The 17,955-nt window shown below is 41.6% G+C and overlaps 1 protein-coding gene across 1 annotated transcript in view; it reads left to right on the top strand.

Moving 5' to 3' along the window:
* The window catches only part of LOC138604611 (calsyntenin-2-like), a 298,135-nt gene that overhangs the window by 238,211 nt on the left and 41,969 nt on the right, over positions 1-17,955 (top strand). Inside the window, exon 9 of the mRNA XM_069676563.1 lies at positions 16,267-16,429. Coding sequence (XP_069532664.1) covers positions 16,267-16,429 — 163 coding nt within the window. The remainder of the gene's footprint in view (positions 1-16,266; positions 16,430-17,955) is intronic.

Below are 17,955 nucleotides of genomic sequence, written 5' to 3'. Positions count from 1 at the left end.
TTCAACCACTTCCAAGCTAACATAACTAGGATGGTTAGCTAGGATGTAAATTTAAGGCCTATTACCTAGCATGGCTATGATTAAAGCGCTTAGCTAACACTACAACAGCTACGCCTTTCCTATCATATCATGTAACACTATAAACGGTAAAATACAGCTTACAGCCACTTCCAACCCAACATTAAAATTATCTAGTAGGCCTAAGTGGCAGAATGCTAACGCTAGCTGTTGTCTGGCTGTTATCAAATGTGTTTTAACTTTACATATGGCCAGATTTTCACTAAATTATCTTTAGCAGTGTAATGATAATTATTTACCAGATTTAATTTTTACAACCTGGAACGCAGCAGTATGACATTAAAGCAGCATTTTCACCTCCCCCCCTGGGGAAATGGCTGCTGTGTGAAAATGGTCAATGACTCAAATGCTGTCATTCTCCCTCTAAAACCATCTTGTACTGCTAATTATTTATATTTTTTTTAACCATTTTTTGAAGAGCTTTACAGCTGACACATATTTTAGAATCAGGCCTACATGTGAGACAAATCCTGTTGTTCTGTGTCCTGTGTCAATTCATGAGACAAACAGACTAGGTCTCCATGTTTCTTACTTTATTTGAGCAGCTATTTTACATCTTTCTGTAACACACACACACACACACATTGCATCTCTCTCTCCTCATGGGAGGAGTCGCGTTGAATGATAGATGACTCCTTCTGAAGAGCCTGCTAAATTTAGCTCTGCTGCACCAACTGGCTCCGCATGATGGTCACACACATCTTTAAATGTGAGATAAACGTAAGATAGCTTGTTTTGTAAGGCCTTTTAGCTCGAGCTATCAGTAAAGACATTTCTATAAGAATGGACTAGCTCATTGTGTCAGGTACAAATTATCAGGAAGAATAGACTCCAACCTTTATACATTTCCTTTAAAGTAAAGTACCTCATTCTGTCAGGAAGGGTAGCTAAGTCTCTTGAGTATGAAAATTATCTAGGCATGGATTACAACCTCTTTAAATAAGCTTAGAATATGCCATTCAATCAGGTAGGGAGGTTCATTCTGTCAGGTATTGTAGCTCATTGTATGAAAGTATGAAACCCCTCTGTGAATGAAAATGTAGGTAAAAGCAATCGAGCCTTGAGTCTGACTGTATTTGTGTGTAAAATAAGAAAGTTTATGTGTTGTTTGCATCGTTCAGCAGATATGCACTTGTTCATGCATTACGTTTTTCACAGTATGTTTGTAGGTGGTTATGTGTGAGAGTTTTTGAGCAACTCGAGACCTTGATATCGTCTTGTTTTCAGAGGGAGCACAAAGCCAAATAAAAGAAAATAACAGCACAGAAAAGACTTCTGTTCTGTCCCATTCATCATATTAATCTGGAACAAATGGGTTCGCTAAATCCTCTCTTCTTCCGGCCAATCTCCCCCTTTACCTTCGCCCCCTTTCTCCCTCTCAATTGCTTTTGTATTTATTTATTTTTTTTTCACCAATTTGTCTTACTTTCTGGCCAAATAACACTCCCCAACTCTCCACCCAGACTCTCTGCCTACCCAAATAGTTTTTAAGAGAGAAAGTTTATGTGCAGTGCAGCTCTTCTCGCTGAAGAACTTCGTGGATTGAGGGTGGCTGTCAGAATCTGCTGTGAAGATTTATTGCGCACATCACACCCTGACCTTAAGTGTGGTAAGAGAAAAGGATGAGAGGGAGAGATGAATTGAGGAAAAGATGGAGACGGAGAGGCGGAGGAATAAGAGAGCTTGGTAGATGCTGGTAAATTTGGCGTAGGAGTATCGACGGTGTGCACGTGCTGTCAGGGCTTAGGTAATCAAGACGAGGCGTGTGATGGATATAGTGTGGCAGTAGGCAAGATGGCATGACCCCCCCCTGGCACCGCCTTAGTCTGCCTGCTTCCACAGCTCTACTAAGGGACTGTAGCAACTTTCACCACTGCTTGGTTTGTACTGACACTTGAGCCTGTGGGAACATGTTTTCCTGTTTTTTTTCTCTTGCTGTGGCCCCTGTTGTTTCACAGTCTCTTTTCTCTCTCACGGTTACCAGACTCTTCTTCCTCACCCAGACATCCACATTTCCTCAGTGTGACAGTCTTTTGCCTTATCCCAATCTACACACTTTCATTTCAACGCCACATCGCACACCGTCTGTGAGTCCGCATCTCTGCAGACTTTCCAGTGGGACTTGTTTAGACTTTCTCAGAATCATGACGACCTGAAGAACGTGAGGATTTACATCGATGGCCTTTCTACGGTGGCCGACAAGGGCAGTCACGCTGCAACAGTTTCCATTAGAAGAAACAGGCAATTCAAAAACACATGTAAAAGTCCAAAACAAATGCAACAAAACTTGCGGCAAAAAGCTGAAACAAATGCATTTACATTCCGTCGTGTTGACTGGATCTGCAGCGTTTTTCTTTTGCATGTGTTTTGGGGTTTTTCACGTTGCACTGTGTATTTGCAGCTCATTGGATGTTAATTAATTTGTTTCTGCCCCTTGTTTCCGTCGTTGCACTTGTTTTGGACTTTTGCATGCGTTTTTGAACTCACATCATGTCTCAATTTGCAGCCTGTGCCTTCTAAGGGAAACTGTTTGGGCCGTTGCGGCGCGATTGCCCTCATCGGCCGCTGTACTTTTTTGTCTTTTGGTAGCTTGCTAAAATATATAAACACTACAATGTAGGAAACACAATTACATACTGGAAGTCATTTTTAAATTAGTTTTTATTTAATGGGGCATCTTCTTTCCAGCCACTGTGTGATGTCATGTTAGTGTGACCCATTCCTCATGTTTATCTCAAGCCTCCTGCACTCACTCACTGCACACCAGATGTCAGTAAAGTCTGTGAGGGTTCAGTGCTAGGGCTTTAGGGTGCAGATTAAGATTGGGCCTTTGTCTCTATTCCAATATCTACTTCTGTATTTAAAGCAGCATACGGATAAAACAAACAAATCCAGCCGGTCATGCATGCATGAACTAATGAATTCAGGCCTTACTGGGGATCAGCATATTAAACTCCCACATGCATTGATGCCTTCTTTTGCCTCTGCCCACCACCAGCATCCAGCAGCACAAACACCATACCAATACACAGTATATACAAACAATAAAAAGTTTTTGAGTTAACGGAATTAGAGCAGAGATTTCTCTAGTCAGGAAACCATTTCAGCCAAAACCACACTTTTGTCTGACCTACTTAGCTTCTCTGTGAAAAGGATACTTGCTCATACAGGCGATGTCTTTTAAAACAAAGATAATTCTTATTTCGTATTCTGCTCCCCTGCGTCCAGCCCATACAAGAAATAATTTGAAACCAAATCACCACTTTTATTGCCTATTCACTCTTTGTTACTGTCTCTGCATGGCAGTATCAAATCATGACAACTCCCACACACCCACTTAAGCTTCAATCCTTCACATCAGCCTGTGTCTCGCTGTCGAAAAAATGTCGTCTTACTTTTTTTTTTTTTTCATTTGTCTGTATGTGTGCCATGAATGGCCGCAAGCTGTTGCAAGAGTGTTTTTCCATCGCACCTCACAGCAAGGTAGTTGTTTACCATGATGTTGTGTTGGAGGTGTGATGGCAGCTCTTCATCTCACAACTCGCTGCAACAGTTTGTGTTAGGAATAACTCTCCCTGCAACATTTAAACTGATCAGCTACGAATGTGCTCAGAGGACGTCCATGCTAGTCGATTAGACATGGTTTAACTGACAGAGAGATGGGCACAAACACATTGCCAGTGGAGTTTGCATGAGCTGTAACTTAACATAGCTCTGATACACTGAACAGTAGAATATGGCTGATATTTAGCTTAGTTTTGGAAGACGACCGTTACCAATGGTATCCTCTGAAGATTGTTTTACTTGATGTGGTCTGCTCTTCATGGCCACCATTTAACCCAAACATAGCCATGGCATTGATTTTTTTTTTTTCTTCAAGAAAACAGCCTAAAGGTGTGATTATTTTCTTGCTCTCACTTTCATCGCCCCAGCTCTCCCTCCTTAGAAATCCCATTTAAACCCTGGCACAAACTGTACATAGAGTTGAGCTTTAGATTTTGGTGCACTAACGAATATGATACTCAGATAACAGGGTTTCTGTCTGTATTTAAAGCTCTGTAGAAACAGGCTTAAAAGTTGCAGCATGTTTCATTTTTACCAGAGCAGACTGGGGAATAAAGGAAGATGATGATGAAAATGAGAGTAAGGATGCAAGGACTGTTAGGACGGACAAATGTTTAACTTGTTATTAGTCACATTATCGTTTAGCTCGCATCCTCAGAAGCACTCCATCCCAGTGCATCCAGCCGTATTTCAAATCTAAAAATACATCAGACCAACATACGTCATATTGTCTACAACCTGTCAAAAATATCATTGTCTGTGCGCAAACACTGGACACAAACCTGGGTTGATATAAGGTAATCCCAGTGTCTTCTGTCTGCTAACAGATCCGAAGAACAATGCTTTGGGGACCCTTTGATGCAAAAACATCGTATCTGGGCCAAAATGTTCCCAAAACAAGCGCTGTGGAGAAATTATGGAGGACAGTGTGTTTGCTCAAGCGAGTGCTTTTTTTTCAGACGGCAGTAAATTTAACAGAGAAGATGCTGACGAGCTCATTTAAAGAGTTTAAAAATGTAATAGACTTTTTTTATATTGTTATGTTGCTGCACTCAAACCCGCACTACAACAAAAACAAACCAATTTTGAATTATAGCTGTAATTTGTTTCTTTATTTACTTGTTGCTGCTCTGTGTAACTGAAAATGTGTTTCAAAGTGGCTGCATTAAGGTGAAAAGCAAATGAACAGTGGGCTGCCCAACTTTTACACCAAACATTAAACCACTCTGCAGTCAGTGCATGTTTGATATCTTTTGTTTTCCATTAGTTTTTTACTGTAGTCTAAAATGTCCTCCTGCTGGGTTTCTTTTGTCTCTGATCTGTGTAGGACTCTTATTTTCTTTGCTCTGTCCTTTGTGAAAGACTTGTTCTATTATAAAGGAAGCACGGAAGGTAATCAGGAGCACGTCTGACAGATAATTAGCTGCTGTCCCACAAATCAACACCTCTTCCGAGCCCCCGACGAGCGCTGGGAGGGAATTACCGGTAGTAGACTACTTAAAGTGTGTTGGTGTGTTCACAATTTGCATGTGAGGACTATGGAAGCATTGAGTTAAGCTGCAGGCTTCATAATGAGCCCCAATTGTTTGGCAAATGTTTCGTTTTAATGTGGAAAAAGTTATCACTCCTACCTGGATATTTAGATGCTTATTTGTGATGGACGTCTGAGATGACAGGCTCAGATTGTGTCAATCACTTTGAATCTATATATAATATTTCTCATGTCTGCTTGTCCAGACTTGACTGAATGTATTTATAGGACGGACCTGGCTACCGCATAATTAATCAAGGCTCTATAAATATAAATAGGCAGGTATATATTGATTTTTTTAACCTTTAAAACTGAGTGTCACATTCCACCACTTAAAGGGCTGTTTTATGACAATTTGTCAAAGTTTCTAAGGCACATGGAAGAAATACAGAAATACATATGTATTTGTTCTTTAAGAATAGCAGCAAAAGCAGTAATGCGGGCGTTGTACCAGACTGCCATAGTGAAGAGGGAGCTGAGCCTGAAGGCAAAGTATGTCATGAGCTTTGAGTAGTGACCGAAAAAATGAGATCGTGGATACAGCTAGCCGAAATAAGTTCCCTCCGAAGGGTGTCTGGGCTCAGCCTTAGAGGTAGGGTCAGGAGCTCAGACATCCGGACGGAGCTCGGAGTAGAGCCGCTACTCCTTTGCATCGAAAGGAGCCAGTTGAGGTGCTTCGGGCATCTGATTAGGATGCCTCCTGGGTGCCTCCCTTCGGAGGTTTTCCAGGCGCGTGCAACTGGGAGGAGACCCCGGGGCAGACCTAGAGCTCGCTGGAGGGATTATATATATCCCCTCTGGCCTGGGAACGCCTCGGAATCCCCCAGGAGGAGCCGGAAAACGTTGCTGGGGAGAGGGACGCCTGGGTCACCTTGCTTTGCCTGCTGCCACTGCGACCCGTCCCTGGATAAGCAGATGATGGATGGATGGATGGACAGTTTTTAATCATATTTTATGATAAACTCAAATTGAAACAATTTTTAGCAAGAATTCCATAAAGAAAGGAGTCCAATGTCAAACTTAAAAACTTACCAGCCCAACATAATGATCTACTGTTTATGTGTGGACCCTTTGTGGTAACCAGAAAATATAACTAAGGGCACACACATGTTGTTTAACATACTCTCAGGCATCAGAATAAACTTTTACGCTGATGACACCATACTGTATATATCGCACCAACCAGGGCTCAATTCAAACCCAGAAGATAACATGCTTTATACTGCATTTTAGACCACTGAACCACTCAGATGCCCCCCACATTTGTAATAGTATACAGTATTTCCTCCACTTTAACCATTATGTTGCTCTAAAAACACAACAGGGTGAGAAAGTGAATGTTATCGGTCTCACTAAAATTGCCATGCTGCCAAAAAACCCTGTGGATATCAGAACGTGTGTTTATAAGTGCATGAGAGTCAGAGTGTGTGTGTGTGTGTGTGTGTGTGTGTGTGTGTGTGTGTGTGTATGTGTCTGTGTGTGCGCGCATGCATGTGGCCCATTATGGGCTCATGGAGAGGTCATTTGGCTGTTGACTCCCAGTCTCTGCCGGGAGCGGCTATATAATTGCTCCTCTAATTAGTCTCTTTAGCCAGCCGGTAATTCATAGTCACCTTCAAGTACTTCTCACATACACACACGCATAGACATACATACAGTACATGCTGTATACACGGACACATGCACACCCATCTACCAGAAAGTGTTCCCCCGCTATCACTTTCTTTTAATTGTTTCTTCTATTTTTGTAATTATAGGCTTTCAGACAAGACAGGCAATTGTGGATGCTTACAACAATTGACATGATAATGGTTTCCATGTTGACACCAGGCTGACAATGATTTATGGCAATTATGTGCGAGCAAACAGCACTTTAGCTAATGAATCAGGAGGCTAAGTATTTCTGAGGCCAGACAAATGGGACTGGATGAGAGCCCTAGTTTTAATGATACCAACAGTCATTGAGCTGTTAGAAAGCTATTTGTCAAGTTATGTTATGTCTGATTTTGTACAATTTGTAGAACTGTGTACCAAAGGTGTTTCTGTCATGGTTAAAACAAATTATAATACCTAGGTTTGAAGTTTATTTTAGCTGTTTGAAAACAAGCAGGAGTAAAACATTAAGTGACATATGTTGGCTCAAAACGGGGAGATATTTACCTTGCCTGAATAAGAAAGTCAGACAGCCATCATGGTTAAATAGCCACTTTCCAAGGTCAAGTATTAATCTTTTTTTCCTGAAGCTAGATTATATTTTTTATTAGTAGTTTTAGTAAAAGTAACCAATGAAATAGTTGGTTCTTGTTTTAGTTGTTGCAAAATCCAATGTGACATGTAACCTCCTGATGGGGCAACATGTCACATATGCACACTAACTATTTAATGCATATAACTGTACTGAAATAAGGTATGACTCCATCCATTATTTATTCCGCTTATCCTGGTCAGGGTCGCGGGGGGGGGGCCTGAGCCTATCCCAGCTGTCATTCGGCGAGAGGTAGGGTACACTCCGGACTGATCGCCAGTCACAAGCTCACATTCACACCTATGGGCAATTTATAGAGTCACCAATGAACCTAACGAGCATGTCTTTGGACTGTGGGAGGAGGCCGTAGTACCCTGGAGGGAACCCACACATGCACAGGGAGTACATGCAAACTCCACACAGAAAGGCCCATTTTGCATGAACTGGGATTCGAACTAGGAACCTTCTGTACCTACTGGACCACCGTGCAGCCAATAAGATATGAATCTAAAATATTCCTAAATCTATATTTCACAATATCATGTTCTGAGTAAAAATTGTCCTTTTCATTTTTCAAATGATCAATCATCTCATAAGAAAAGACAATGTAAGGTATGTTGTCTCTCCAAAGCTTTAGTCATATGCTGTCTGCACATGGCTATTCAATAGAATTAAATGGTTAAAAAAAAGGAGGAAATATTGGGTTGGGGGTGATAACCAAGAGAGATTTAAATCTGGTTTAAAGCAGTAGCCATGGTCAAGGACAAGCCAGAGTATTTGTATCTCCTGCTATTCATATCTCTTGCGAGGCGATGAAACTAGAGCACCGACAGACCACTCAGTCAGTCAGAAGGGAGAACACAACTCCAAACAGGACATCCTTTGGCAGATCACCATTAGCGGCTACATTAATGTTTTTATGTATAAATGGGTTAGCATCAATGCAATGATGTTCCTAACACATATAACCTTAAAGTCATTGAATTAACTTGAATGGTGCAAAACTGTTACTTATTATGTCCATCTACCTCTCCTTTGTCATCATCTAATCTTTTCAACGTGAATATGTTACCATTCCCCCAGCCAACCCAACCCCTTCTTTCTACCCCTCTGCCTGCCTTCACTTTGCCTCTACAGTAACTTTCTCATTCCTTCCCTGGCTCCTCCTCCTCCCCGCCCCTCCTTAAAGTCACCTTGTTTCCACTGCTCATCAATCTCCGTTGTGGATCCTTCCTCCAGCAAGCCCTACAGGCCCTCCTCCCCACTTAACTCCCTCCACCTCTTCTACTTTCCTCTCCTTTTTCTTCTGTGTTTCCCTCTCTCTCCTCAGTCCTCCTACCATCACAACAAGACAAGAATAACCTCGTGTCCATATCCTTGCTGTCCTTTCTGGTCATTCCCCCACAACACATGGATTACCACTGAATTGGGTACACCAAACAGTGTAAAATCAAACAGTGTAATAATCTTTATGGCACTTATTTTGTTCATATTACGTTTTGAGAATTTTGTGGTGGCAGAAGTGTTTTGCAACTCAAAAGTTACCTAACTATATTAAACAGTTATCTCAGAAGCTAACTGACAACATGCAAGGAGGCTAACTGACAATCTTCTTAACCTTGACTTAAATTAAAAATATAAAATTGTATGTTGAAGGAAGAGAAATTGATTTAAAGTACATAGCAGTTGTTTGATGGTTGTTCTCAAGCTTTCTAACCTAAATACAGTCCATTACAGTCTGCTAGGGCCTCTGTGGGGCTATAGCTACTTAGACTTTTAGCATGTTTACCATCTTGGTTTAGCATTTAAGCATGCTACTTTTGTTATTTGCTTTGATAAACAATATGAAAACAGGCAGTTTTGGTTTTAGAGAGGTTTATTTGATTGTTTAATATTTGGTAAAAGCCAGGCTATTGTTTGCTACCTGCTCCCTGTCTTTAAGCAAAGCTAGGCTAACCAACTCTGGCTGTTTCTGGTTTCCATTCTTTAAGCAAAGCTAGGCTAACCGACTCTGGCTGTTTCTGGTTTCCATTCTTTAAGCAAAGCTAGGCTAACCGACTCTGGCTGTTTCTGGTTTCCATTCTTTAAGCAAAGCTAGGCTAACCGACTCTGGCTGTTTCTGGTTTCCATTCTTTAAGCAAGCTAGGCTAACAGACTCTGGCTGTTTCTGGTCCCCAGTCTTTTAGCCAAGCTAGGCTAACAGACTCTGGTGTGTTCTTGCTAACAATTTTTATACTAAGCTAGGCTAACCAAGTCTGGCTGGTTCTGGCTTCTTATCAACAACAGACATTAGAGCGGCAATGATCTTTTATCCAACGCTTGGGAAGATAGTTAAAGTGTATTTTACAATATGTTGAACTGTTTCCTTAAGAATTTGCTGCTTTCCTCAACTGATGTTGTTTTTAAGGCATGTGTTCCCCTTCCAGTCTTTACATCCTTTTTATTCCTCTTACATTTTTTCTTAAAGTTTATCTTTTATTTTCATCTGTCGCCTCTTTCCCTCCCTCACATCCTTTCATCTCCACCTTCCCTTGTTCCCTCTCTTTCTGCCCTGCCACCTACCGATCTCAAATCATCTCATCTCTCCTCATTCTTCTGCCTTTTTCTATCTCATTCCTGCATCTCTTGTTTGAAGTTGGAGGTTTGGGTTGGGTGACAGATCTCTTTAAGACTTTCAACTCCAAAGAACTTGAGGCAACAACTCCCACAGTCAGGTTCTAATGGTGAGACAGGCATAGAAGAAAAGAGACCAAATAAAGTGCAGAGAGAAGAAGAGAGTGAGATAGAGGAGGGTAGATAGCAATTTTGTTTTCTTCTCGCCATCCAGTGCCCCAAGAGATGACGAAGGATCTTTGATGTGTGATGTTTCCGATCCCTCTCTCTCTCTTTCGCTTTCTTTTCTTTGTCCTCTGGTTGTTTCACGTCCTCCCTCTCCCTTGTTTGTGTGGTTATTTATTTCATTTATTCCTTCCGTCTGTCAATTTGCATCAGGCAGAGACACAGGAAAGTGGAGAGATTGGGGAATACAAAACTTTTTACTCTGCTTTCATAAGCAAGGCAAGCCGGAGCTGCTCTCCCAAACTTTCACTTGGGCTTTGAAGTTTTTGAAGTTGACACGTAATGGTGCCGGCTTGATGTCTTTGTAATCACGTACGTGTGACTGTTTGTGGGAAGTTGTTAAAACAAGTGATGTGCCCCTTGTGGAATCACTGTCTTGCTCTCGCTAACACAAACATACACCCCTGTACACTTTGACACGCACTCACATTGGCCTCTGGCTTTTCTCCAGTTGTGCACAGCTTTGAGCTCGTGCCAAAGTGGTTCTGAGTTATTTAATTCCTGAGGTTTTTGTAATCAACACTGATTTCAGCCACTACACACACTCAGTCAACACATCAGAAAGTTTTCCCGTCTTTGTCCAGCTGGTGTCTTCCCATGCATGGCAGTGCACCTGTTCTCTGGAACTATTATCATCTCTCGGACAAGATGCTAACCTTTTGTGCCACTTCCATCAGCTGGACTTTGTGTCATTGAAATCTAAAGTTATTCTTTTCTATCAACTCTAGAATAAGCTGCTGGTTTCAATTTAGCTTCTTAGTATTGGTTCGTATTGTGCATGCACATGATAGATCTAATATCCCGCGCACAAGATAATACAGAGCGCCTGAAGTCCTGATGATATTTCTGTGTTTTTGTGTGTTTTCTTGTTCCAACATGATCCGTATCTTTTGCAGACAACATGTAATCTTGTGCAAACCAGATAAAAAATGTTTTTAGAGTTCTGTAAGATGGAACAAATCAGGTAAAACATGTCAAATTTGTTCTGTATGTCATGCTAAATCCATAGATGTCATTTTAAGTATAAAGTCAGCCTGCAAGCTTGTTCTACAAGCTAAAACTTATCTTAACTTGTTGATCTAGTAAGTCTCTTAATTTGTACCAGGTCTACTCCGGAAGGTAGAGATATTGCAAACAGTAGTACTTCAAATGACAGCTCCCATTAGATGTTTCCAATTGGTTATAGTTGCAACACAACTTTTAGACTATAGACAAATAATAATAATAATAATAATAATAATAATACATTTTATTTATACAGCGCTTTAAAAAGTACTCAAAGACATTTTACATGTTGAAAAAATAGCAAAGACATTAAAAGCAGTAAACAGTAAAACAATCTAGGTGCAGACATTGCAGTTAAATATGCATGTTTATCAAATAATCCTATTACAACAATAACATAATGAAGGATCACAGATTAAAGTCAGATTTAAATAGGTGGGTTTTGAGTCCAGTTTGTAAAGAGGGGAGTGAGGGAGAGGCTTCCAGATGGAGCGGGCAGCCATACAGACGGCTCTGTCCCCCCCAGGTCCGGTGCTTGGATTGGGTGAGAGGGGTGAGGAGGTTGCTGTTGGAGTTGGCGTGGCATTGGCGGGTCTTAGGTTATAGGTGGGAGTGAATTGGTAAAGGAGGTCAGTGAGGTAGAAGGGGGCTTGGTCGTGGAGGGCCTTGTAAGTAATGAAAAGGATTTTGAATTGGAATATTGAATGGGGAGCCAGTGGATGTTTGGAAGGACTGGGGAGATATAATCTCTGGTGATGAGTAGTTGAGCAGACGGGCAGCTTACCTCGTAGCTACCCTGACTGTCAGGTGCTCATTGAGCGGGTGTTAGCAATGTGACTTAGCTCCCAGTTGGCTTGAATTCACACTCAGCCCAAATAAATCCTATACCTATATCATAAGAAATTTGTCGGTGGTCCATAAGCACTACTGGCCATTTATTTAATTCATACCACCACTGACCTTGGATTTGAAAAGCCAATGTCCTGCATCAGCTGCTGAGTATTTGCTTTGTAGAAACAGTGTGTGATAGTTTTAGAAATACACGACCCTGTACTCTTTTAAGTTTCCTCTTTTAGAGGACTCAGCTTTGAATTACGTCAAAGACACTTTTCAAACAACTCAAACTTGAGCCAAAATATGTCAACATAAACTGTTTCTGTGAGTCACTATTGTTTAAGTGTCCTGATGTATGACAATAATGCACAAAGTGCAGGCCTTTTCCTCTGACAGATCAATTATCTTGTTGCTTTGTGCTATATTCTTACAGTTCTTAACAACTTTGTCATCCTCATGACACTGATTACACAGTCCAGAGTTGATGGTCTAATTGTTGTTTTGAAGGCATATTCAGCCTGGCAAGATGATTACAAAACTTAAACCTGAAAAGTTTGGCGATTAGTCTTAAGAAAAAGGATACTGGTACCCGCATCACTCTTCAAATACCCACGTCAGTCTAACCTTTGCCAGAACTCTTCCTCTGCCTCCGTAGTGAGTGGTATGGACATGTGTGGCTACACAATTCTCTCCCTCCTTCTATCCCTGAGAGACATCTCCAACTGACATGCCAATCCGACAGAGGCAGCCTCCTCTTGGGCGAGAGCGCCTCGGCATCTGCCCTTTGAAGAGCTGCGAGAAGTCACACACTAGGCGCTCGGATTCCATACGGGCCTGAGCGCTCTTTGAAATACTGAAACCACAACAACAAGGAAGTAGCAGTTAGGCGTAGGAGAAGACTGTCTGCATGTATAAATGCCAGATGCATTAGTTTGTGTGCGTTGGAATGTAAACACCTCGCCCTTTATTCTCGACACATTACGGATAAGATGTAAAAGAAATATGGAAAAATGTGATAAGGCATCAGACGTGTTCAAATCTAAGAGCACGAGCCTAACCTAATATGTTCAGTATAGTGGAGGCAGATTGATGCATAATTCATAGAAATTGTAGGAGTCAATGTGTTTATGTATGCGCTAACATCCTAGCTAACAAGTCAAAGTCACTCCCATCCATATGAGTCAAATCCACAACATCATCCAATCAACATTCAGATTATCCCCCCATTGATTCTGAGCAGCAGCCCAGCACATCGACATGCTGCATATGTGTTGAGCAGCTGTGCAGAATGATCACCAATATGCCATATGTTGTATCTTGCACCTCAATAGCGGCTAAATTGAACCGGATTGATTAGAACTCCCATCTGCCGTGCTAGCACGCTGTTAATAAGCAGGCCGCGTAGCGCTCTTCATTAGAGATGGAGGTTACCCGAGGCTAAGTGTTCAAAGGCTGTCCCAGGTTATATCAGAGGAGCTGAGAGGAAGAGGTGAAGTACGGACTGATGAGCGTCGACGCTGCTGAGGTAAAGCACGGCCTAAAGCGGAGGAAGAGGAGGGAGAGACAGGTGTACTCGGAGACAGACGGGAAAGAGTGGGCTGGTGCAATCAATTAAAATGCTCAGGAAGGCAGGGCGGATGGTCAAGCATGCTGAAGAGTGGCACAGTCAAGCATTTCTCAGTGGAGGTTAAACCGGTAATGCGCTAATGCATTTTAGTGAGCTTTAACAGAAGGGAAACCTTCCTGTTTGAAAACTTCAAAAAAAATACAGCTGCTTTTCAACATGAATCACAAAGTGGAGCTGTGATGAATTCACTCTGCATCAACATAGACGCTCCTCGTTTGCATGAAGAGGACAAGACATTTGATTATTATGGCACTTTGCATGATTTCTGGCTAATACTTACATTTAGAATATGTGCAAGTTAAAATGATGGGTACTAAAACAGGAAATGGCTGGGTTGTTCGCACACGTCAAGCCACTGGTGAAGTATGTGTGTGTTTTGTGCTGACCTTTAAGCCCATTTGCCCGAGTGCTGTTATTGCTGCTTTGTGTTTTTCCCTTTTCTGTTTGATGTCTTCTCTCCTGAATAGATAAATTGCTCTTGCAATGTGGCTGAAGACAGACAGAGATGCACAGCACAGATGTGATGTCGTGAATGTGCTATGATTTGACTATTTAAAAACCTCAGTCTGCAGTCTCCAGCATATGTTCTGCTTACGAGTGGTTATCTGGGAGCTGTGTACTCCCATGCTACCATGGTGTCTTCAGCCAGTCATTAAGTTAAGTTGGTGTTTTAGTAAACTGGTTGGTTTCACTTCCTCCCATGATGAAAACCTTCATTGATTTTACATTTATGCAGTGACATGTCACTATAACAGGATTTAATAGTGAGCAGTTTTGCATTAATCACTTGTTAGAAGCAGTCTCTGGTACATTAGTCTTGTTTTTACTGATGAAAATTCAATCAGCCTGAAAGCCACTTGACATTGTGATACAGAGTAATTTTAGGGGCGATAAAAACCTGGAGGTATTTTTGTGTGAGTGGTAGAGTGGTGGATTAATTATTCTTACATTTGAGCAGCAGTTACTTAGAATTATGCCAATATACAAATCTCTTATATGTATAGAGATATATTATGAAACATATAAAAAACACGTTTCTCAAATAAATGATGATATTGCTCCTGTCACCTAAACGAGCTGCCTGGTGGTGCAGTGGTTGGCGCTATTGCCTCACTGCTAGGAGGTTCCTGGTTTGAATCCCGGTAGATAGGGGGCTTTGCTCCCCGTGCATGTGTGGGTTCCCTCCTACAGTCCAAAGGCATGCTTATTAGGTTCATTAGTGACTCTATATAAATGCTCGTAGGTGTGAATGTGAGCGTGAAAGGTTGTCTGTCTCTGTGATTGACTGGAGATCAGTTCAGGGTGTACCCCGCCTCTCGCCCAATGACAGCTGGGATAGGCTCATAAATAAGGAGCTTATATCCTTGTCTTTGTCTGTAAATACCTGTATAGATATATATATATACACACACAGTATGTGACTAAATTATGAAATATGCCAAACATAGTCTGTGTTCAGTTCTCTGTGATAAAGAGAGCAATGCAGTGAAATTAATGAATACATGACAAGAGAGACATATTCACCTCAGTTGCTCTTTTGTAGGGCATGACGGGTCATTAAAGGTTTGAGGATCAAATGATGATAAGTGTATTGTATGAATTCAGAAGCTGTTCTGGAAGCTTGTGTTGCAAAAAAAACATCATTCGCACCTTTTTCCTGTAATTGTTATCCATCTGAATGTTAAACCAGCATCATGTTTAAGTACTGCGTTGGATACCCCAAAGACAAAGCCAAGTGTGATTTTTAAACACAGACATAATCTTTTAATGAGTGGTTCAACATTTTTGAAAATACCCCAATTTGATTTCTTGCTGAAAGTAGAGAGAAACCGCTCCCATGTGTTTACACTAAATATGCAGCTACAGCCAGCAGCTGGTTAGCTTTGCTTAGCATAAAGACTGGTAACAGGGGGAAACAGTGCTGTCTAAATGCAGAAAATCTGCCTGTGAGCACTTTTTGAAGCTCATTAATTAACATCTGATTTATTTAAGCTGTAAGAAAACAAAGTGTAAAGATGACAATTTGTGCTTCACTAAGGGTAATGCTCCGGCCTGTTTTCTGACACACTCACTTCCTTTAGTTTCTGCATGTTGACTGACAAGACCCCAGGACGTGTTAACTGCTGAGCTTTAGATGTGCTTTGAGACAAATTTTCTTACCTTTGGACGGAGTCAGTTTTGAAGTTTTTCTCCCTTTTCCAGGCCGTATGCTAAGCTAAGCTAAGCTAAACTAACTGACTGTTAGCTGTAGCTTGATATCTAGCCTACGGACAAGAAAGTGTATTAATTTCCAATCTAACTTGGCTTGAAAATGAATAAGTATGTGTACTTATATAACGCTTTTCTAGTCTTGCGACCACGCAAAGCTGCTTTTACACTTCATGTCACATTCACCTGTGACTGTAGCAGTCAGGGATCGAACCCCCAACCTTCTGATTGAGAGACTCTACCACTGAGCCACAGCCGCCCAAAAATGTCAAACTATTTTCTTAAAAGTGAAGGACAACAGCAGCTAAGTGATCTCTCTTTCTCTCCTTCTACCAGATCTGTGACAAGGAGTGGCATTACTACGTCATCAACGTAGAGTTCCCGGTGGTGACGCTCTACGTGGACGGAGTGACCTACGACCCCTACCTGGTGACTGACGACTGGCCCATCCACCCCTCGCAGATTGATGTGCAGCTCACAGTCGGAGCCTGCTGGCAAGGTGAGCAGAGTTGGGGAGGCTGATGGTGGTAATGATGATGAAGATGAGGATGATGATAGTTATGGAGGTGCTGATGAGGATGCTAATGCTACCTTAAAAAGCCCACAACTGGAACAAAAGTTAAATACCAAAGTCACAGTAAAATAAGGAATATTGTGTCTCCGCTGATTAAATTTAGCTTCAACAAGGGAGCAAGTTCAAGAACACGAGTACTATTTTCTGAAGTATTATAACTAAGGGACTCATTTAGCGCGGAACATGTTCTTTGGCCTTGAATGAACAATGTAATTAAGAAAAGCACTTACTGTGCCTTTGACAAATGATTGAACCCAAAGTCTGAATGAAGGCGTACAATTAAACTGTCCTCTGAAGTGATAGCTGCCACTAATTGTACAAGGGTAGAAGAAAGGGCACTTTTTTCACGCGCGACAGCAGACCGTTGATTTCATCGCCCCAAATGAGACTGTTCAGTGATGCTGTGCTTCTGATGAAGAGTCGAGATATCTTTGTACGGGAGCGGGAGCAGGTCAATCTTGTGTGGCTTTCATCCGTGCTGGTGACCCCCTCCCCACTCCTCCTCTCCTCCCTCTTCCTTCATTGAACACTGCAAGCCTTTAGGAGGATTAAAAGGGCCTTGACTAGAAAAAGGGAGTTCAGAGACTACTTCAGCTTTTCTAGTTAGGGGCTAAGCCTCAGTAAAGAGTTGCAAGGGTGATACTGAACTCTTAGCATAAGCCATTAGCCACAACAGATTGCCTTTTCAAAGCACTGAGCTTAAGTTTCCAGCATGTTGATTGCAAACGTGTTGCAAAGATGAGCTTATTTATTGTCTAACTGGCTCACGAAGCTTCAGCTCTGAGTGTGTTTTCAGAGACGTGGTGATGCAGAACTTCAGCGGTGGGTTTATCTCTGCTTTCTGTTGTTGGCATTAAGGGGAAACTGTCAAAACAGGATTTAGAGTTCAGACAGGCAGCAGGGTTGCGTTCAAATGCATGGCAGAGTTAATAATAAAGATTTGTCAGGTCCAAACGCTGTGGCTGCAGGCAACACTGACGCTCAGCCACATTTAATGTCATTCCATAATATAATTTCATGGTTCATAAAACCTAACTGGTCAGTCAGCATTGTCTAATGTAAATAAATCATGCCCTGACCACTTGAAATTAGCATAATTTAGAATAATCATATTTTATATGTTAATTCAAAGGGACCATTTTAGTGTGTTGTGGCTCGATTTTACACTTTCACTCTGTGATATATGTGATGAAATGGGACTCAAAGTGCCATAAAGAGTAGCAAGTAGCGCAGTGAGTTTGCAAGTAAAGACTAACGGTAACTACCCTTGCGTAATATTATTGTACAAATGGCCTCGAACTAGCCCGCTCTAAAAAGTTTCCACCCAAAGTAATTGGAACTTTTAGCCCCAGGAACTTCTCTCTGAGGAACTCGAAGGTTCCTTCACCGCCTTGTTGTCTGTTTTTCAACTGACCTGTGAGCTCCATTGATTTGCAGAAGCTCAAAGATCA

Source organism: Semicossyphus pulcher, unplaced genomic scaffold, assembly GCF_022749685.1.
Source record: "Semicossyphus pulcher isolate SPU_LCO1_2020_fin unplaced genomic scaffold, fSemPul1.0.p SCAF_26, whole genome shotgun sequence".
NCBI classification, from domain to species: Eukaryota; Metazoa; Chordata; class Actinopteri; order Labriformes; family Labridae; genus Semicossyphus; species Semicossyphus pulcher.
This window is presented reverse-complemented; position numbering and strand designations above follow the sequence as displayed.